Source organism: Boleophthalmus pectinirostris, unplaced genomic scaffold, assembly GCF_026225935.1.
Source record: "Boleophthalmus pectinirostris isolate CB_2022bp ecotype Guang Dong unplaced genomic scaffold, ASM2622593v1 HiC_scaffold_1, whole genome shotgun sequence".
In the NCBI taxonomy this organism is placed as follows: domain Eukaryota; kingdom Metazoa; phylum Chordata; class Actinopteri; order Gobiiformes; family Gobiidae; genus Boleophthalmus; species Boleophthalmus pectinirostris.
In genome coordinates this window covers 20,553,674-20,577,797 of record NW_026570970.1, presented here as the reverse complement: position 1 = coordinate 20,577,797, position 24,124 = coordinate 20,553,674, and the positions used below count along the sequence as shown (strand labels likewise).

The 24,124-nt window shown below is 38.0% G+C and overlaps 1 protein-coding gene across 3 annotated transcripts in view; it reads left to right on the top strand.

The window, feature by feature from the left end:
* The window catches only part of fgf14 (fibroblast growth factor 14), a 73,102-nt gene that overhangs the window by 9,083 nt on the left and 39,895 nt on the right, over positions 1 to 24,124 (top strand). The window contains exon 1 of one of the 3 annotated variants that reach the window (XM_020936247.2): positions 14,268 to 14,460. The exons of the other annotated variants lie outside the window; for them this stretch is intronic. Within the exon in view, the coding sequence (XP_020791906.1) occupies positions 14,268 to 14,460 (193 nt within the window). Of the gene's footprint in view, positions 1 to 14,267; positions 14,461 to 24,124 lie in introns of those variants that run through there. 3 annotated transcript variants of the gene reach the window in all.

Below are 24,124 nucleotides of genomic sequence, written 5' to 3'. Positions count from 1 at the left end.
TGCTGTTTACAGATCACATTCTATATAATTGCAGCCAAGGCAATTATGGATCATTTGATGACTGAGCAAACTTTGGTTTAATTGCAATCTATTGTGCAGACCTATTTACTATTCAAAGTAATTTATCAATCATCTCCCTAATAAGCTTTTATGTATTTAAAAAAAAAAAAAAGCAACAAGTTTAATTTCCTGAATCCATTAAGATATCCACACTCAATTTCATATCTATTTAATTTCAGTCAGATCTGTCATTGTGCAGTATACCACCAGCATATTTGCTCCTTAGAGACCTATTATCTTTCCAAGCACATGTGGTTATGTGTGTAAATAATTGCCATGCCAGGTGGACGTTGACAACTCACACTTGTTTGCCATTGGCCTGACAACACTGGGCGCTCTGGTTAAGACAGATGAGTTAAACCAATCTAATTCAGGCTCGTCAATAAGAAAGGAGCAGAAATTGAGCAGGTGTCAGAGCTCTGATGGAGAGAGGTGAGGCGAGCGAGGGTTAGGGTAGAGACGAGACCGTATAACTGCATCAGAGAGCACAGAATCTTTGTCATCCCGGGAGCCACTTTTTATTTGAGTGCATAGGCTATTTTTAGAGCGGTGTGCAAAGGTCAACTCCTCTGTTAGCCAGATGAACACTAGAACAATGGTTTAGAAGAAAAAAAAGGCATTCACCCACTGGGGAATGGACACAGTTTTTGCCCTGTTAACATTGATCTGAAGGAGCACTATAGTGTACTCTGAGCTGTCTGGTCCGAAAAACATTATCACTTTTTTTTCTTTTTATCATATCTTTTTTGCTAATTTTGTACAGTTTCATTATGACTAAAGATTTACTCAATAATATTACATGCTCTCTTAAAGGTGCACTGTGTAACTTTTGTGGAGAGTCTGCCATCTGTCTCCATGGTGATTTTATTGCTTTTCCTCGGGATGTTCCACAGTATGGCTTTAAACAAATATATCTTGTATTTATTCCATTACAGGTGTTTTTATTTCTCAAAACTACAGCAAAAACATACATTATTATTACGAGCAGGTTCACCTCTCCACAGATCTGACCTGTTACTCGGACTGGTGATGTGATCCGCTTGTCTCCATGTTAAATTAAATGCCATGCCATAGATTGGTAGCCTGATTCATCGGAATTCATCATTCATTCATGGAAACCGTCTGACCTCGCAGTGTTAGGATTCGTTCACTCGACATTAGGCGGGTACTTCTTAAAATTTTACCAATCGCTGCTATTTGGTCATGATGTATTTAATGTGCCACTAACAGGGCTAACTGGTATATTAAGCTTTGCCCAAATCTTGGAGGAAGAAGGACAATAACATCTTTCCCCTTGATAAAATTCACTAAACATTCTCTTTGTTCCGGCTTTAAATCCCCAATCTCGGGAATCGTTTCCAACACAGAATGTATGGCTCTTTGCTGTTTGGCTGGTGCCCGGACTTGCACTTTCGGGGTTTTTTCAAACCATCTAGTGTATTTTGAATCCTGACGTAGTCGCTGGAGAGAAATGAAATAGAGCAAAGGCACTAGGTGGCACCAGCCTGGCTGATAGATGGTCACATTGGTGGAACTTCTACCAGAAAAGTTACACAGTGCACTTATAATATTATCCTGTATTATTAGTAGACAATATAGACACCACCTTTAACTTAAGTTTTGTCTAGGTCCACATTTAGACCGTGGTATAAAGTTTTGTTGAGATTCAAGTTCTGTTTGATGCTATAAATGGATAATAGTCCTGGCTTTGTTCTCATGAATGCTTATATTATCGCTGTAGACTTTTTTTGTTTTTTGTTTCATTTTTGAAGAGTTTTTATTAAAATACTGTTCAAATAATTAACTTAGTATATAATGAAAGCATACAACAACATTAACCTTAAATTCTATCTCAGCTTCAGTAGTTAATATTTCAGATGCAGCTCTACTCTCCCTCCTCTGCAAGTAGGCGTACGCGAGCTGCTCATCACAGTCCAGAGTACATAGGTCTGTGCGGCCAGTGCAGTCCCTCAACATGTCTGTGAATGATAAGATCCTGCTCTGATACAGTCTCTCCCAGCGCCATAAAGACTAGAGTTCTGGCATCTCATTTACACACCAGCTAATTATAGTCCAGTGTAATTACAAAAGTGTCATTCTCATTAGGCCCAAACAGCGGACATGCACAGGCACAACATCTCTGCCATTGCTCTGTTTCTGTCTATCAGAGTGAACAAAGCTTTGAGGGAGTATCACCGTTTCAATAAAGCCTGTATCACAATCATTATTATTTCATTATCCTGATCTGCATATATGTAAATGAGGAACACAGAGCACACACACAGGTGATGTGTAGTACTACTATAACATCAAATTTGTAATTGTGAGGCTCATCATTCTGTTCAGAAACAATGTATTTCTGAACCTTGCCCGTCTGAAATGAATGATCATATTAGTATAAGTAGTCCATAGATTTTATAAATTTTATCTGAAGTAATAGAACATATTTTAAAGAAACATTTTGAAATACTGTTTATTATTGAGGGGAACTTCCATGTAAAGTGTTCTACTTTACATTGGAAGGGAGAGCAGCCACCAGAGTTTATGTTGTGCAAACAGTATCTTTATTTAACTGAGATCATGAAGAGTCCTTATAATGTTGTTGTCCAACCCCCTGTCTGGGTTGATCTCTGGTTCACTTATAAGACTTCCCACTAAAACCTTTTAATGTTGATTTCAAGAAAAATACCCTTTTCACTTTCACCTTTTTGAATGACTTAATTGTTAAATATCAATCACATACAATTAAGGCAAAACTATATACCAAAGCTTTTGGTAACAAACAAATGTTGAATATTGAAAATGAGTTCATGTTTCAGCTCCAGAGAGAAGAGCTGCACTGTGGTGTAAGGCCAGCTCTCCATACAGGACATACTGTAGTGCAAACACTCAGTTGTGGATCTTCTATGTACTACTGACTAAATGAAATATGTGAGTTTCCCTAACCAAAAGCCCAAATGCCCACCCACACACTCTAACCTGACCAGAGGAAGTGCACAGCGCACTGCTCTGCTGCTGACACTGGAAACTGTGTCCTTAGGCCCTGATCCATACATCATATAGTGCTGTGTCTGCCCTGTGTTGTGTAACATAAACAAATATAGTACATTGATCAAAATGTTTTCTCTTCAATGCTCAGATTATTAGACCGTGTTTGATACACACAAACAGCAGAAGCATAGACCAGACAATTTACAGCTCCTGATGCTAATATTAGCTCAAGTGTAGGACATGTCACCAGGAAGAGTTCACTGACCCAATCACCGTGCTGTGGCCTGTGTGGAGTCTATGAATGAATGGACATACAGGTGCGATGTCACAAGTGCAATGCCACACATGTATCTTTTATACAACATGTATATTATTCTGTTTACCTCACACAAAATATTTTTGTTATGCTAAAACTAGTGAATTGATAATTTAGAATAACAGTGCTTTGCAACAACAAAACAAATAAAAAAAATAATTAAATACAAAATTGACATATTCTCATTATCAAAGTACTGAAGGTCAGCTATATATGTTGCTGTAATTTGGTTTACGGTCACCACTTGAAGAAATGTTGGCAGTGAGTTCTTTATCCTTAAAAGGGTTTCATTGTGGGACAAAGGAGTCTGCAAATTCTTCCATAAGCTAAGGTTAAAGAAAATTGTGTGTGAAAAAGAAGGGCTGTTTTTAAAGTATACCAGTAAAAAGCCCAATTCCGTGTCTAAGAAAGAAATAAACACAACAGATTCTCATGCAGGGGCAGAGTGCACCGTTTTCTCAAAGCAGCTCTCCTCACTTCTCCTGCAGCCAGCTTCTTCTGAGCTCTGCACTGCCCTCTAGTGGACGAGAACCGAAAAAGCATACAGGGCTTCACCTGCAAAACAAGCATGAAGCATAAGTTATCTTTTGTAGAAATACTAGGAAAACAAAGTTTTTCTATTAGCCTGTCTAGTGATGAAACTAAATCAATAAAACTAAATTTAAAAGAATGGTTACATTTCTTTAAAATTATGCTTTAAACTACTTAAGTTAAATATTCAAACTTATTCATAAGCAGGCACCATATTTTTCCTACACAATCACACAAGTCTTTCATTTGTTGTTGTGCCTTTTTAGACAAGTTGATGCCATAAAATCTGCCCTTAATTTGTTTACTCTCTGTGATTTGAATGAAGCTCAATAGTGTGTAGCACTAATTAGCCACATACAGTAGCACAAATGCTGTGGTGCTTTGAATGGCGTGTTGGCAGATGGTGAACAAAGACTTGAATCGAATTCAAACTGAGTAAATAAAGGAAAGAGAACGTAAAGGCTCTATCATGAAATGTCCATAAACAAAAGTGAGATTATAAAGATGTGTTGTTTATAATAATGTGTTACTTGACATAATATGGAAAGATCACATATAGCTCTTATTTTTGTGGTTTTACTAATTTGCTCTTATATCTATGGTCATGCACTTGTCCTGGTTTGATACCAGCCTGGTCCAAGTTCTGTGTGAAACTGAACACAGTTTAAACATAGATCCTAATTTCTTAATAATTTGACCAAATTGTGGCAGAAAATAAAATAAAGTTTAAAATAATTATGTGTGTTTTTAATGGCACAGCACTTGGGCTTGTGTGTCTGTTAACTGTTATGCTTGATAAATCTTTCTCTGGTCTAAATTATGATCTGCTGCAGTCTTAATGGGCGTCTGAGAGAGCGTAATGTCTCCCTCTTAATGACCTCTCCCCGCCAGAGCATTAACCCTGCTCTCCAAACTAATCACTCCACACCATGACCACCTCCACAGGTCACTCTCCTGTCCTGAACCCGAGTGGTGTTGACCTCTTCCCCCTGCTGGAGCACAGGTCACTGTGGCCAAAGTGCAGTCTCTGCTAATGACGATTAGAGCCATAACTTTAGCTGTTAAACACACCATTAGTCTCCCATTGTCTCCGGGGAGTATTTTATGGATGTTACCGTGGCAGTTGAGGTCACACCATTGGGGATCATTGGTGCATTTTATACATTGGTTCATTTACAGTATAAGCTCATGAGGGGGGCATTAAAACAAGTGGAGGGATTCGTTCTGCTGTGGAGGTTCCTTTATTAAAGACATTTGTCATTTTATCATATTAGACTGGTGTCTCATTTACAGTGGATGGTTATGTGGTTCTAGCTTAGTGATTCATGAAGTGAGGATGTCTGATACCATTAAGCAGGCTGTGAGGGTGAAATTGAGATAAAACATAGTGCAAGGCTAATGTTTGAGCAAAGTGTGTAGAAATAACAGTGTATAATTTGACCTGACTTATTTTCTGCTGTCAAAAATCGAGATAGCTTTAAGGTTAGTTCAGTATGATTGATTTCAGATCACTATTTGCAGAATTATACTAGAAGTGATTTTTTGGTTCCACTTTACACCCTAAATAAAGCAGGATTAAGGACTTCATTCATAATTTAAAAAAAAATGGTTGATTAAGAATACTAAGTTACTAAGTATTAATTAGTCAGTAATGAAGATTGAAAAACACAATGAATGCACAAAAATAAAACATTTGTGCATTATGAATTAAGTCATGGTTCATACTTTATTAAGGCTGAAAGTATAATTATTATAATGTGTTTCTTAATGACCAATAAGCTTCAATACTGCAAGGCTACAATAGAACAAAGATCGAAATAGAAATATTTTCACTTTTGTAAATATACACAAACATATGGGTGTACACTCTAATACTGTTAATTGATGCTAAGTATTGGAATTTACCATGCCTGACTCTGATACTTCCTGAAAATTCCTGAAGTGCTATTTGCTTTGCACCATACTACCCTGTCATTCTATCATATACTGTAAATAACTCTATATGAACCTGTAACATATTGACTGCCTCATCTCTATGTATGAATTCACCCCTTGTCATCTTTATAACAACTTGACATATAATCCAAAGGAAATAAATGTTCAGTCACTGCGTATAAAAGGAATACAGCTTCTATTATTTGTTCACAAGCAGCATCATACATAATCCACCTGTACGTCTGCCCAAACTGCCCTGATCCACCCACAGTACTTGTTGTAATTCACAAAGGGATCTTGGCCTGAACTGACACTGGTTCATTACTATTCAGTGCATCTCCCCCTCACTCGGGTCTCTCATCTGCATCACAAATTATTAATATTAAGCTGCCTTCTACCCGCTGCATTTACACGCACAATCTCAGTACACAGACCCTGCCCTCACAAACATATCATATATAATTGTGGTGTCCGTGTTTGTCATAGGGAGGGGTTACAGCTAATTGTTATTCTTCTCCCACTGTGCCAGGGCTTCTCCAGGATCCTCTGCACTGCCGATGCTGACAGGGCACATTCCATCAGTGCTACACACTTAAAATAGGCCTAAAGGATGAGGCAGAGGGAGAGAGGGATGACCGCTGGGTCCACTCCCCCCTCTGAAGTGTCAAAGTGGAGTGTATTTTGGCACATGTGATCTTCTGTGCCCCAATGTCCTTAACCTTGAATTTAATATGGGTCTTATCTTCATATTCATGACAAATATGTGCTTATGAAATATGTTGCAATAAAGCAGACACAGTGTTAGATCAGGAGTGGGGTTTTGTACAGCATCTGCATCACTGATTTGAATCATTAACACAGAATTAGCCAGGTACAAGTCTAGGATCATTAAACAGTTAATGTAGTGTCTTGTTTCTATTATACTGTGAGGTATTGGCACAGTTCTAGCTGGTTGCTCCCTAAACACATCATGAATGGTTTGAAGTGAATCTTATTTGGGAAAAGAGACAAACATTAATTCTACCTAGATTTTATATGATAGTGAAAAGAGTACTGAACATGTATACTCAAGTAAAAGTGGTTACATTCTAAATACTCAAATACAAATACAGCTGCCACTAAAACTATACTTATACTACTAAAAGGTATGCAAGAAAAGTACTACTTGTTACTTTTTAACACGATTACTCACTAAACACAACATGAATGGTTTGAAGTGAATCTTATTTGAGAAAAGAGACAAACATTGTTCTCGCCTAGATTTTATATGGTAGTAAAAAGAGTACTGAACATGTATACTCAAGTAAAAGTGCAGTTATATCCTAAATATGTACTCAAATACAAATCCAGCTGCCACTAAAACTATACTTATACTACTAAAAAGCATGCAAGAAAAGTATTACTTGTTATTTCAGAAAAAATGCAAACTGATTAATGAAACTGTTTAAACATTAAGTTGTTTGAAACCACAATCTGCATAATGAAATTTATCCAATCAAAGCAGGCGATGCAGTGAGTTTGTTGGTATAGAAAGGAGCAGATTCAGCAGTGAGCCATCTGTGCACTCGGAAAACTGTAAATCACCAAACTGAATACATTACTTTCTGAACTAGAATCAAGCATACATGTGTACATTTTGACATTAAGTTTTATATGTACATTACTGTAATATGTTTGAGTGATTCTTGTCAAAATAGCCTTAGTTTTTGTCTCTGTGTTTAAATCGCTGACTATTACGCACATATTAAGTTTATCCAGCCAGAAACCTTTCTTTTCAATAACAAACACACAAATAAATCTAACGCACACCAGTTTCACAATTGCGTTCATTAAAACACAAACAGTCCTTTTGTTTTCCACTCCCCCTCATCTCAAAAATCAATTGAAAGAAGATTACTGTGTCATTTGTCACATTTACCTGATATATCTGTAGTTTAATGATGCTTATGAGCTTATGTGGTACTTTCTGGATCGTCTGTGTGTTTCATTAATGTCACTGTTGGAAGCCTCCACACCTCAGGCTCTATAATCTTGTCTCTTGGGTGGGCACACTGCTTCACTGAACTCACAGCAGCCATATTGCATCGCACCTATAGGTATTCTCTGGTGGAATAAGTAGCTAGAGGCTGGTCTGTTATGCAACTGCGTGTGGATGTGTGTGTGTGTTTGTGTGTGAGTAAATGATTTAGTGGCGCTCAGACTGAGACAGTAGCAATGACTTTAAATGGATATTTCCTGTACTAAAGCTTTCTATATCTTAAGGGCTGAGTTTGACCTTTGGGAATATGTCAGTGCTTGACACAGAGACACATGTGAGACGCTCTGCTGCAGGGAATTAGATGAAAATGAAAGGTCACACTGCCCACTGTATATTAGTTTATTTTAGCTGTAGAATACTAGTTATGTACAGTGTAATCTAAATGCAACTAAAGGGCCCATATTACACTATTTTCTGATCAAAAACATGCTTGGAGTTCTTCTCGCAAACAGAAAACTCTTAGTTCCACCTTGTCATGTGATAATACAGGAGATGCTCCACTGTGGTTTTAAATTCCATACACCTTCACTAGAATAAATACTTGGATGCCTTCAACCCTGAAATTACTAAAGTCTACTAAAGTGACTCATAAGAGCCAATTTAATATTTAATAGTCAGTATAGGACCTTTAAGGCTTTTGAAGTTGCAGCACTAAGTAGATTTTCATAACTTCTAATAAAATTGTGCCTTGGCAATGGTATGTGTGTGTTAGTCTGTCAGCAAAGTAGATCCAAAAGTGCCACAAGGTAGATGTACAACCACAAGGGGTCAGCAACTTAAACTGTACAGAATGTTACAAGGGCTTTGTTTCAATGAAAGAGCTTATACCCCCGAACTAAAGGATTTCAGAGTCCAGCAGGTCTGCCACTTCACTTTGATCAGTGTAATGGAAGGTTGCACTGTCTTCAATCTAGATTACCCAAATACACACATTAGTTTTATTTTGTGTTATAATTGTGACTTCTCTGCTTTAACTTATCATCAAAATTGCTAAATATGTTTAACAAAATGTTGATATCAAGTACAAAGTATTGAGTACTTGTGTACTTTCCTTTTTCCACCTTGAATAATAATAAAAAAGACTATTGTCTAAAGGTATGATCAACAGGCAGGTTATTCATATATGGAAACACATTGTCTGTTAGTGTGAAAACAAACATTGCAGTTGGAAAAAAAAAAAAAAAAAAGCCCAAACACTGTTAATCTGAGGTAAAAGAGGTTATACATTTTATCCTGAATGATACAAAGATATTTGAGTGTAAATATGTGACTTGTGCTGCTGTGATTGGACTGACAAAAAACTGGAATGTGTGCCCAGTCCCAGAGCCTCCTGCACTGAAATAGAAAGTAGGAAATGCTAACTCACCAGGCTGAACTATAAAACCTGGCTAAGGTCTTTGCTAAGGTTTCTGTGGTGCTGTCCAAGGTGCTGAAAACAAGGTGTAAAAGAAATCTTGCACTTGTGGCAAGCAGAGACTGTATAAAAAAGTGGACCAAGGGAGTATGAATTCATCCATAGAATTTGGCTCCAGACAAATGAAACTCATGATGCTGATTGTTATAAAGGTGAATTTGGACTTGAGTTTATTGACAAAAAAAAAAAACACCAGGATCCAACATTTTAAGACCAAAAATGATGACGCTCACAGCAGCAGTTACAGAAAGAAAGAATTCAATATAAATCAATTGGAGCCAGAGTTAATGGAGCCAGAAGCACCCCCGTGCTCACTTCCTGTTTAGAACGCAACGTGTAGTGGATTAGTTTTGTCCGCAGTTTATGGTGGTGAGCAGAATTTTACTTACCCACATTATACCTACCAAAAGAGACAAGAAAAGACAGAAATAGTATGTTTATTTGAACTCTTCACAGGCCATGGTGTTGTGTCTGTGGAGAGCAACTCCTGGCCTATGGGCATTGCTTTGTTGACTTTCCCCCCATTTATTCCACTTTGCTGCACCTGGATCCTTTTATCTTACTTCAGCCTCATTAGCTCTCTGACTATTGAACTCCTCAACGTGATTCAGAACCACTGGATCTAAATAAACGCACATCATGTGAAAAGCTTCTGGTGCATGCAAGGATTAGGCGGCTAAACAGTCACTTAAAAGAGCAGCATAAATCATGGTTAAGATACAAAATCACAAGTAGAATTCAATTATCCATGTCTTTGATAATGCACTGTAATTTGATATGGGCAAGTTAAGCTTCTTTAGTGGGGATTTAGAAGTGCTGAGTCCCCAAGCCTGATTTTTTTTTTTTTCTTCCCATCAGGATAGGATAAAGTGGAGCAGCCCAGAAGCAAACTAATGGAAGTAATGAAATGGCTTGTTTATCCTAGTTCCACTGGGTGACATTTGCTGGGCCTTGGCAGCAAGACATCCAACTAAAGCGTAATGCAATTTCCCTAGAAGGAGATTAGATTAGAAACGGCCAACTTAATGAGGTGCCTGGTTTACAAGTCTGCATAACTTTTGACTTTATCAAAATTAGCCAAGAAGGAAGAGTGCACCTTTAATTATTACATCTACTTGTGGGGAATAACATAGCTTGTGAGAAGAAATAACAATCTAAAACAAAAAAAAAAACTAATCCTGTAACAGCATAGAAGCGAGAAGCTAAAATAATGTAAGATGTGACAATCCCAAATTCATCTTGTAGTGGAGGCGACCTACAACACATACTTTATCTGCCATGTGGTATTAAAGGCTTTTAATTATTTTGTACTTTTTGAGTGCCTCAGTTTTTTCCTACTTTGTGTTTGAGACTGGTCCCTACACTGAAGAGCACCAAAAGGACAATTCTGCACGAGTTTTGTATATCCAAGTAGCACTCCTGCCCCCAAAGCTTTGCAGAACCTACAACAAAATATTTTAGTAAAAATATCACTTTGTCTGATAGGGAGAATGTTCCACTAACCTTAAACATTTCTATTTTGACGTTCGATTCAATTGCGGGTTTTATTGCTCAAAAAATACCTTAAAAACAATGCATTGTTACCATAAACATGCTTACCTCTACACAGATCTGACCTCTCACCTGCTTATCTCCATGGAAATGTAGCAGATAAGTGATAATGTTATACAGGTAATGGAAGTTACATAATGCATCTTTAATGTATTTACTTGTGTCTAATAGAAACTGGCAAATTCCTCACTGATTGCTTCCTGAGGCAACATTTAACTATCTTCATTTGTGGTGAGGCTCAACGTCTGAATGTGTTAATCCCACTGCATTTCCCCAGTTGACACGGTTTGAAGAAAACGTGATTTGGAACAATTGAAAGTGTATTGCTTTGGGGCACGTTGTCAGGTTGAAGAAAGCCTGTTGTATCACACAAAGGGCGGTATAAATGGGCCATTTAGTCACAGGAACAGCTCTTGGCACAACAGAGCGGGAATGGGACCGACATGGACTCCCATACCTTCACATGCAGGAGGAAAAAAAATGTAGGTATGTGCTGTGATGGCTTTGGGACAGGATTTGACATAGTTTGGGTGATTTGAATGTATTGTCCAATTATGTATGTTTGTTTAGACTGCTCTGTTGGGTGCTAAGGCCTCCAGATTGCTATGTTTGTTCTGTGATTTATTACATTCTTCAGTGACCTTCACAATTTCGGGAAGTGTTTTATGGTGTGTCAGACATGTTATAAACTTTTTAATTGGCTGCAAGTAAGTTTAATGAAGTGCAAAAGGTTAAATGGGGAGCCAGAAATGCTAACTGAGATTGATTTAATGAATTCAGATGTTTTATGTTTCTTTTCTGTTATGTGCATGATGCATTTTGAAGTGGGTCCAAAATACAGTTTAGGTCTGTGAGTATTTTGTGACATCAAGCAGTAAACCTAGAAGTTAAAGGTCCTATATTATGCAAAATTGACTCTTATGAAGTTTAATCCATGTTAAAATGTTGTTAGTCTATCTGCATCTCCAAAGCTCAAAATGCTCTGTCCCATCTTGTGATGTCATGGAGCAGTAGTTTTAAAGCTACTTTAGTTCAGTAAAGATTAGTAATTCTAGGGCTGAAACCAAATGATTCTAGTGATGGTGTACAGAGTTTAAAAACACAGTGAAGCACTTCCTGTATTATCACATAACATCATAAAGTGGAACAGTGTTTTCTGTTTTAAAGAAGAACTATGCAGGGTGTGTGTTAAACATGTGTGAATGAAACAAAACATGGGTATTTTTGTGATGAGGATACAACATTATAACATAGATCAGAAAATAGTGTGATATGGGCCCTTTAATTGACGCTCACTATTTACAATTTTGACATGTATAATTGGTTTGTTGTTAGAAAGAGCCCCTACTCTTTAAATTCTATTAGTAAAGCAAATAGTATTTGTTATTGCAGAGCACTGTTGCAGAGAACATTTAAATACTTTTCACTGATAACACACTTTTTCCATTCTTACTCACACTCTTTTGCAGGATTTTGCTATTTAGCTCCATTTTATATTCCCTCTTCTCCTCCACTAAAGCTATTAAAATTCATTGCTAACATTCATGAATTCCAACTCATTGCAGTAAGTCCTGACTTCAGCGTAGAATAATATGGTACAGATGAGTGGCCATTGTTGAGCTGACAGTGTCCACTGCTGGCTGAAGCTCTTACTGCACTGTTTCCCATCAGGGAGCAGAGCACTGGGACATACTCACTGCTCTCTCTCTATTCCCTCTCTCTTTCTAGCCTGGCCAGTGCCCTATTAACACCACTGTAATAAAACACAATATAACCTATACAGTGATGCACGCTGAAACCCCTTTCTTTGTTCAGTGTCTTTTTACATGCCAGTGCATAGCTATTATTCCTGTATCTACAAAATACTGTGAACTAACCAGGTTTAAAATAAGCCATATATGTCTTCAGGTTTAACATTATCAAAACTGCTCCAATCCAGTGCTGCAAGATCTTCAGTCTGTCTTCCCAAATGTTTAATTACATCCATAAACAGCAGATGGCTCTCTTGAGTTTTAATTTCTGTGGCGCTGGATGCTTGAGATTGCATCCAGTCTGGCACAAAAAGAAAACAACAATCCTTTCTGTGTACTTCTGTAACAAAGTGCAAGTAGATTTTACCATAGACTCAAAGCACTCCGTGGGGTGTGATCACGTGACTCTCACTACAGCGTTTGTAAAGGTTACTGTGGCACTGTCCGTGGTGCTGAAAAGAGACTGCACATGAAAAGCTCCATGTTGCAGTTTTACGCACAAGAAGCTGTCGTAAGAAAACAATAGGTCACATTTGTCATAGATTGAAGTTGATATGACAGGATACATACCAAGCGGGCTGAATTACTATATAGGGAACGTGTATTAGTAGTGTGAGGTTGCAGCTACTTGTTGATGCCAGATTTGTTAATATGGGATTCATACACGAGATCCCGCAACGCTAAATACATCTTGTTATCCGTAGACCGTGGGAAAATGCATTATGCTTCCGCAACCTATAAAACCACCCAACAAGGCTGCTGGGTCCATTTTATTGATACACACAGTTTAAGTGGTCAACTGCTTCTGGTGTCTGTAAACAGCACTCAAACACGCACGCACTATTTCAGGCAATCACATAAAATAATACAATTATAAAAAAACGATTTGAAGGATTGTTAAATTATACAATCAACAGGTTTGATTTGGGTAACGTATTCGTTTATCTTATTGATTGTCTTGTCAACCAGTAGGCTACAAAATAGACAATTTCCTGTTTTAAACACCAATCAACTTAATCGTGTCCTTCTATGTCTAGTCAAAACATGCTCACGCGCTCACTTCTTCCTGTTTAAACTTCCAATCCCCTCTCTGGCTGCAGCTGCCTCTGTCGCTGCTGCTGTGTGCCTTCACTCGGCGGCTCGTCTTCGTAGGAGGCGCATGAATCCCTCGCTCCCCGCTCTGTGCTCTCTCACACACACACACACACGCACTGCTCTCCACACCGACTGACTGCTGCTCACACATCCCGAGCCTCGTCTGGAAGCGTTAAAGAGGCGCATGCGAGGAGGACGCACGAGTGGATCATGTGAGGAGACGCCGGGTTTTGGATGTTTTTGGTCGTTTTCGGACACTGGACAGTTACATGAATGTTGCAGAATTTTCCATCAGTTTTGGCGTCGCCCTGACTCTGGAGACAGGAATAAGAAGCATTTGATATTCTCCACAATGTGGAAAACGCCAAGAGATGTCATGTAGTTGGACAAACATACACGTTGGCTGCACAGAGCGCATCACTTTTTGACATCTCACATCACCCTATACGGAACGTTTCGTATTCGCCACAATGGGACTGTGACCCTGGTTGTGAGCTCCGACAGGCGGCTGTTTTGTTGTTGTAGCGCCTGCGTGCGCTCCGTGCGCTCCGTGTGCGCCGGACAGACGGTCACATCACCGGGGCCATGGCCGCGGCTATTGCGAGCGGGCTCATCCGACAGAAGAGACAGGCGCGCGAACAGCATCTGGACCGACCCTCCACGAACCGCCGGAGGAAGAGTCCCAACAAGAACAAGGGTCTCTGCAATGGGAACCTAGTCGACATCTTCTCCAAAGTGCGCATCTTCGGCCTCAGGAAACGTAGACTACGAAGACAAGGTCTGGCAACTTTCGTCTTATTTATACAGAATCCGAGACCGATATGTAGTAATGCCAAACTGATTCCAGTATTTCTGAGGGTGAGTTTATGAGGAGACCCCGGTTGCATAGATTGACCTTGTTAGCACATGTGTCTTTTGTGGCTGCCTGCAAACAAGTGTCTGTGACAGCCGTTCTCCAGCTGCTGGCAGCTCCTGATGCCTCACATGCAGCACCTTGCATTAGACAGGTTTTCCATTTCAGGCATGTTAAACACACCTACAGATGCAGGGACACAGAATCACATTTACAAAAGCCATCCATTAGACAAAACCTTAAAAGCAAAAAGCGATATGTTACTAAATTAAAGCAGTTATAATGTGCTAGGAGTCAAGGACTTCTTTTTTTTTTCTTTTCATTTTTTTTTTTTTTAATGGTTTATCTCATACCCCTGGAGAAAACACAGTTTTTCTCCAAAAAGATTAGAAGTGTTAAAGAGTATTGTCAGTGCAAGAATAGGCCTCTTGTGTTTCAAACAGTCAAACACAGCATCATTGTTAATGTATATTCTACAGGTATGGAACCTGTTGCACTAAAATACACCAGCAGTTTGATTAGAATCTCATGTGTGTGCTTTTATGGATTTTGACTTAAAAGAAGACCACGGGGATTATTTGTAGATCACATTTGGATTAAGAATACATAAAATGCCCCATAGTGATAATACAGATTGTCTGTGTAAAACAAGGACACATCACTAGACCCGTAGAGGACACATCTGGACGTAGGTCATTCTGGTGGCGTCATAATCGGCTGTTACCCAGGCTGTGTTTGATGTTTATCTGCCACGATCTGATATTATTTTTAATACCAATCCTAAAATCTAAAGACAATATCTAGGTCACTCTATGGAGAAAGGTCTGTGAGTCTTCAACGCTATATACACTACTCTATTTCATATAAACAAATGCAAGAGTCAAGTTTGAGCTGAGGAGTGTATAAAATAAATGTGTGGACTGTCTGATCTTGAGAACAGCCCTAAGGTGGTGACATCAGAGCTGTGACGGCCATTTTACCGAGGAAGACAGGATACCCCTTTGGTCTCGAGCACCAACAGCAGATGTGGCCAAAATATAACAAAGATGTCTTATTTATAGAATGTCTGTGTTTTATTCATCAAAATCACTCACATTTTTGTGTTGTGTGACTGCCTTATATATTTGTTGACCGCTTGACCAAATCTTTCAGCACAGTAAAATGAATAGCACATTGGCTACCTCAAATTTATTAAATGATATGGACATATAATCTTCTATATAATTCAAACATATTCAGTTAATTCAGACATGTTTGGTTAAACATAAAACTATATTCCACTCCTGTTGGATGAAAGGTGTAGGTGTCTGTCTAGTCTATCACCAAATTCCCTTTGGCCCTATTGATCTTCTGAGAATAACACTAGATTAGCTATTGTCATGCACCATAGTTGCAAAGTGGTGACGTGAATGCCTCATTTGTGTCAAAAGATGGTCAGATACGGGATGGAAAAAAAACAAAAAAAAAACCAACTTTAACTGCCAATCATCGCACTTTTGTTTATGATCTTGTTATCACCGAGAGGATATGAATCAGAGGAGTCGAAACTCAATCATGGGTCTTGATTAGTCCTTTTCCAAAATGAAGTGCAGTCTGCTGTGTTAATTATAATGCACAGATGTGGCGCTGCTTGAGAGAACATGCAAGCGATATTTTAGAATGTCTTTATTTGCAGATCAGCCACACATTTTCATAGCAGATGCAAAGACAGTGATCAGTCTGATTGTAGGGATTAGATTCGATTTTTACTTGTAAATCCCATTACAATGAACCCAATAACCACCATGCACTGAGACATAAACAGATGCAGTCATAATCAGAATTGCTTTTTTGCCAATTATCTCACCAGATTAGATGCACATATCATTATATCATGTTACATAGATCACACGGTGAGATTAGCCCACCTGACCCACTTCGTATGCCCATCATCTTGTCTGCTGGTTTGGGTGTGGACACAGCAATGAATCATCAGTCAGTATATGTCTCATATCTCATAAGATTTTTTTTTCTATTTTCAATATAATAAGTGCTAGAGGAAGATGTTGCTTTTTCTGTTAATGGTTGTTTTGGTGTCCTCTCTGTTTCCTTACAAGATAAAACACAAAAGAGGTCGAAAGAGTGCATTTTCCCAGATCTTAAGATCTAGAAAATTTATTTCCTGAATTAAAAGAGCATAGAGGTTTTCTTCATTGTCAAATTGGCCAAATGCTTTTATGTCTCTGCCTTTTTATTCTGGTAATTTGTGATAATTTAGTTTAATGCTTTATTCATGGCTTTCAGCTTTCTCTTTATAGGTGACATCATGAGGACTTTTCATCATTCAAAAGATATAAATTGTTAATTGCTATGACAGCAGTCATAATTTCCCGTCTTTCTGAAACCTATGAATTCCATAAAACCATGGAAAAACAAATGATTAGATATTTGTATACTGTTATTCTATGCATCACATAAGTCATGCTAATGTGAATTGAGAGATATTTATTGCCTATTGACTTATTTTTGTGGTCCACATATGTCATTGTGTTTATAAATCTAAAATTACACTTTTTTTCATATCAGATGCCCTACCTGATGCACTTCTTGCCACTGAGTATGCACTGGAATTTGATTCCCTGGCTTGATTATTTGTACTGTACAATGCCCTGTATTTTAGTGCTTATTTGTCTTGTCTTTTTTGCTCCTGGTAGATATTAATGAGGGAGGATAAAAGGGGTTTCCTTCCCAGCCTTGGAAAAGCCCTTCTCCCTTTTCCAGAAACATCTAAAGTGGGTCATGCAGGCTGAGTGTCCTTGTGCCTGTGTACGTCCTTACTGCTCCGCTTGGCTCCGGAATGAACATCCTCATATATGACACCACATAAAATAGGACTGGACTCAAAGGCAAAAGAATACAACGCTTTGTGACAATTTCATCTCTATGCAAAAAAGGGCGGCACTTACTTAACATGGTATATTTCTAAGGGTTGTTGTTTGCTGAGGAAACCCCCTGCTGCTGCCAAGCACTACTCTGTCTCCCTAGAAACAAAGTGGCAGGCAGAAAGAGACAGAGCTCGCCTTGTAGAAAATGCTAATATCATTTTGATGTAGGGAGTAGGATTTAAAGGGACTAGATTGTAATAAATGGCCCAGTTCAGATCAGGTATAAAGTTTATAATAGACTGTATAACTCTATAGGACTTGAAAGCCTCTAATTGTGCCGTGTCATTCTTAATTTGCCAAGGCTAAAGAGCTTATGATTTAGTTTTGTAACTATGTTGCACAAAAAAACAAAAAAAATCCACTTTTTCTGGTTACCAACGCAAATTGCTCATCTCATTGTGTGCAGTCATTTGCATGTTGATTCGTTTTTTTTTTTTTGTTTTTTTTTTTATCCTGATGCCCTTATTTATGCAAACTCAAACTTGCTGGATTTGATGAGACACTTAGATAAGATCATTAGGTCTCATTTCATTTCTTTTGGGAGAACTATTTGCATACTGTCTGGAATATCTCAACCACAGAATCGAAAAGTACTTTGAACATTAGCCTAAATATATACTTTTATTTTACTTTTACATAACCATTTTAACTATTTTGTCTATATATTACAGTTTAAAGATTGTTTTCGTATTATATTCTTGGGTAATCTGTGCTTTGCCTCGATATGGGTTGTTAAAGGGCTCATATTGCGCCATTTTCTGATCTGTTATAATATTGTTTCGTCATCAAAAACATACCCGGAGTTTTATTTTGTCTCATTTACACATGTTTAACACATAAATCCTGAATATTTTTAGACTGAGTTCGTAAAACACTTGGCTCCACCTTGTGATGTCATGTGGTAATACAGGAAGTGCTTGATTGTGTTTTTAAACTCCATTCACCTTCACTAGAATCATTTGGATGGAATTGTCCATCTCTGCTGAATAAGTGGTAAATGGTAGCTGTTAACTTGAAAACTACTGCTTCATGACATCACAAGGTGGAACAGAGCATTTTAAGCTTTGGAGAGATAGACAGACTAACAAACCTGGGTTACTCAAACATGTGTGAATGAAACAAAACAACTCCAGGTATGTGTTTGGTCAGGTAACAACATTATAACATGGCTTAAACCATCTTTCAAATACTTTTTTTTTAAATATTAGTTTAATTTTCCTCTTTTATATTAGTTAATTCTGATTAAAAATTACCTTTTGGAAAAGTAAATTGTCTACTGTGAGGTATGGCAAGTGGGAGGTCTGCATTTTTAACAGTTTTAAAATTCACATATAATAACTCTATTCTAGCCCAATAAAACAAAGGAGATTGTTACACCACAAACTTGTTTTCTTGCTGTGTGGTCCTCGCCTACACCTTGTTTCCGTTATGTGCACCTAAATATTACATGGTGGTTGATTTCTAAGAACGTGTCATATATAAGATAGCTGGGGGCGTTGGCTCATGATACCACAGGTTTCAAAGTACACGGGGATTCTGTATGTGTGTGAGAGAGATACTGACTGGAGCGCCTAGGGATACAGCCAGCACCACATGATTTATAGTGCAATGGAATAGCCAAGTTCACCTCCAAACATGGATTTACCCGGGCATCCACACAAAGGAGATGGGCTTTTCTCACAAAGCCACAAGCCAGTTATGCAGTTTTAATTATTACAGATGGCCTCCCGCTGATCCGTCTGCAGAATCAATCGTACTCCCACACATTGTTTAAATGCTGCTTATCAAAGTCATTAATCGATTGTAGGTTAGCTCTCTGGGTGTTGTGTGTTTCTCAGGGGACATGTGCAGTCATTAAAAATCCATGGGTTTGTTAAGAATCAAGCCAGCGTGAGTTTGGGCGGTTCTGAATGCAACAATAGTGCTCCATAATCCATTAAAGAAGGCATATTTCTTTCAACGTATTTTGTGTTCAGTCATAACTTACATAGATAATTATTTTACATTTCGTTCGGGTTAGATGCAATATTGATTTAAAATGGTTTAATAAAAGACTCCAATGACTTTATGTTCAGAGCTGATGAAAAAAGGCTAAATGACCGAGAATAAGCACAGAGCAGTGGGTGGAAATGAGGGGTGGGTGAAAACGAAAAAAATAATCTGAGCTTTTATGATTTGAATACAGCTAATATAGAATTACCCTAGAATTAGACGCGTAGATCAATTGAAATACAACTTAGTTACTAAACTTACACAGAGAGAAAACTGTTAAGCTAAAAATCATATTTACATGATAAGGCATTTTCAAAGTCTTGGAATTTTTTTTTACATTGATACTTTTTCCATTTACAATTAGATAAAAGTACAGTATGAAACTTTGAACTATTGAGAATCATGACTTCACAGATCCATGGCAAATTTAGTTCTATCTTTTGTGTCAGCATATAAAAGTATTTGTTATTTCCTCTCTTAATCAGTCAGAAATGTCAGTGCTATTGAAAAAAAAAGTGCACTTTGTAAAATAAGATAACGCAAATGTATTGGCACATGTCTTTCTGCTCCCAAAGTGCTTCTACTTCAAGTTTTTCTCACAAACTCCAAATGTAAAATAACCATGTCCTGACCATTCAAAATATAAGCAACCCACACATCACAAATTGAACTGCTCCATTTAAATCTACTTGTCAATGAAAACGCCTCTTCATTTATTTTGGTCTTATCATTTGGCAAGTTTAGCTAAAACAGTGTTAAATGTTCAATCTTGAAACCAACCATGGACATTTGAAAATCTAACATATTTTCCGGCTGTGTTTCATCCAACCACAGCCATGTTAGAGAGAGGATTTGTTTGCCTTGGAGCAGTGGGCTGGGACTTGTAAAAATGGGTCTCCTAATCTATTTAGATTGCTACAACCACGTCTTCAGTCTGGAGGACAAGAGTGACCAAGCAGAGAGAGAGGAAGGACAAAGGCAGGGTAGATGTGTGGATGAAATCAGGTCATGCACTGTTATTTTGGAAACATTAAATTCATATTCTCAGCAATTAATGAAACCATATTAAGAAACCTTCAGTAAAGTGCATATGTGAATAAGAGTCTCTTCACAGCAGACAGGTCTTGGGTTTGATTCCCAGATGGTCTTCCTGTATATTTGTTGGTGTCCTCTGGGTGCTGATTAAAGCTTCCCTCCTTGTGTTATACCCTTCAAAATATGCAAACAGATAAATCAGAGAATTTGGACAATCTATGTAATTTTTTAAACAAACACATTATAACTAGAAGTGCTTAACTTTCCACAGTATGGCATTAAACCTTTACTCAATTACAGGTGTTACAAAATGCTAAAATAATGTAATATTTGCATTTTAATTCTACCAAACCTTACATCACTGTATTTTTTTTATGTGTGGGTATGTGTGTGTGTGTGTGTGTGCTGTTGGGTTTATATATGAGTCTATGTCCTTGTATGTATAATTTGGACCCTGAGTCTGTAAAATAAAGATATATATAATGTATTCAAAGACATAAATTCTTACCTTGAGCCGGGCCACATATTCACAGATCTAACCTGTAACTTAGTCTGGTGGAGTCACCTACCTGTCTCCATGGAGATAAGTTTAAAGGTCATATTTCACACAAAATGGATTCTTGTAAACTTTAAACCACGTTATAATGTTGTTACCTCTACAAAAACATACCTGGAGTTGTGTTTCGTTTTATCCAAACATGTTTGAATAACCCTTTATTTTTAGTCTGTCTACATCTCCAAAGCTCAAAATGCCCTCTTTCACCTTGTGATGTCACGAAGGGGTAGTTTTCATGTTAACAGCTACCTTTTACCTTTTCTTCAGTAGAGATTGGCAATGCCAGGGCTGAAATTATCCAAATGAATGTAGTGAAAATGTATGAACTTTAAAACACAATGGAGCACTTTCTGTGAAATCACATGAAATCACACGATGGAGAAGAGTGTTTCAGTTTGAGGGAAGAACTCAGGGTTTGTGTGTTAAACATGTGCGAATGAAACAAAACACAATTCCAGGTATGTTTTAATGAGCAAACAACATCATAACATATCAGAAAATTGAATAATATGGGCCCTTGAATGCATAATGAGCAACCATCTCAACAAAAACAATAACATCTCCATAGGAACAATCAAGGCGCCTGTACTCCACAAGAAAAGTTGTATAGTGCACCTTTAAAATACATACAGCAAAGCATAATTTCCTGTATAGATGGTGATGATAAAGTGGTAATAATATTTGCCCCTAAACCAAAAGATCTTTACATCTGGATATGGTTTCTTTATGAAATCCAAATCCTGTTGCTTTTCTAGCTTTCACAGTTCTGTGTTTCTGTACATTTATACACTTCCCCTTGCCTACCATCCACTTCTGCACATTTCACTCTACCTTACTTCAACCACATGTCATTCTAATGCAAAAAGATTCTGCCATTTTGCTGTCAGGCGTCTCCGCACTTACCCCTGCCACTCTGACAGTCAAATTCTTCTTTAAGCACCACTTTTTCGGAGGCACAAAGCACTCCATCTTTCCACTCGTTTTTATATAAGGACAAGTCTGGTGCGGACACATGCAGATCGAAGATGTATTTTTTATTCTTTTCGGACAGCGGCAGTGAAAGGCCATCAGAGTCCTTTCAGAAGTGACTTGCCTTGAGCAGTACAGCATGCCCTCATGGAGACCTCTTCAGTTCTCCTCTGAGTCTCCGTGCTCCATCTCTCTCTCTTTCTCCCTCTCTGTTCTCTCTCTTCTCACTCACACACACAGTGAATGCACGCGGCTTAGGCTCAGGTGAAGCTGATTGTTCACTTCCCCCAGGCTTTCTTAGAATGGAATCCGCTGTGATGGCTGTCTCTATGATAATGTTGATGGTAGTTGACCCCTGCGATGCCCTGCACACACACAATTCAGATTATTCCACAGTTTGGGCATAAGCAAAATGTCCACCAGGTCTGGACATGCACAGAAGAAGAGTTATAATATTGATCCACTGATGCTAGAACTAGAATTGCTGTGTTTTTTGCTATTTAAATGGTGCAATTAAAAAGCCATAGACTACAATTGTGTAATTCAAACTATATCCTCTGCAAACCACAACCTGTTAACCTTTTACAAACAAGTTCTGAAGCACATGTGATTCTGTATTCCTTTATTAGTTCAATTATATTCGTATTCCTATATTATGCTATTTTCTGATCTGTTATACTATTTCCTCATCAAAAACATACCTGGACTTGTGTTTTGTTTCATTCTTTCGTGCTTCACTGTGTTTTTAAACTCCATTCACCTTCACAAGAATAATTTGGTTACTTTCAGCCCTGGAATTGCAAATCTCTATTGAACTAAATGTAAAAGTAGTTGTTAACTTTAAAAGTACAGCTCCATAACATCATAAGATGGTACAAAGCATTGTGAGATGAAGACAGCCTAATAATGCAGGATTACTCAAATATGAATGAAACAAAACACAACCCAGGTATGTTTTTGATGAGACAACAACATTATAACGAGGCTTAAAGCTCACATAAGACCTTCAATATTTCAGTGTTCTCCCAAATGTTAACTCTAATATGTGAGTGTTGTGAATTTAGATTTTTAGTTTAGTTAGTTTAGTTTTGTTTGAACATAAGATATAAAAAGGGTGGTCAAAAATATCAACAAACAAATGGTTAAGTTGGAACTAGCTTTTTTGGCTAATTGTGGCATTTACGGAAATGTGAATTACTGTCTCTGAAATAAATAAAACAAAGCAGTGTAGAGGAAGATTAAAGGATGTAAGAAAAAGAACACGAAGTTAGTGTGAGAGTGCAGTACTGAGGATGCCAGTCTCTGAAACAGAAAGATGAAATGGTGACATGAAGGTTCAATGCCATGCTGCTGGCATTTCGCCCACCTGTACCTGTAATACTTTACTGTCACTGTGTTTCTTCTTCTTCTGTTGGGTCAGCAGTGACAGAGCACACCGCTGCCTCCGACATGCAGAACCCAGAGAGGGTGCTGTTGGGTTCATTATGGGAGTCAGGCAACCACGGATTAATTCTGCTGCCGATAATTGGATGGCCTGTCTCTGAGCAGGGCACGGCTTATGTGTCTGGAAAGCTGGCTGTTGGGAATTGACTGGGAAAATGCTAAGAAGTTTGTGAAGCATCCTGCATGTTTTTTCAGATTCAGAAGCATTGTCATACTGAGACTTGCTGCTATTGAATCACTGATGGGTTTAACAATAGATTGTCAGTATAGAATACCATTATAGGTATATTTAAGCTCCTATATTACCTCTGGTGCCCTGGCTAGTGTGTAAACTGCCTCTGATCTCTAATGGTTTTCTTGATTGCCATTATTATTTACAAGTCTTTCTCTTTTCTTAAATCTTAAATCACAATATTCTCAGCTGCCCCAAGACAATTTGATAGAGACATGGCAGCAAGTAGCACATTATAACGTACCATATATACCAGTGTTTCCCAAACTTTTTTTCTGGGGACCCATATTTTAAAAGTCACGAACCTTGACCGCAACCCAACGTCAAAAGACATTATTCGTAAATCACATAATAAAAGTGGATTTGACCATTATTGAACATTAATGAGGATATTTATTGTTGACTGAGCGATCGATCGTGTCTCTCGGAACAATTAAT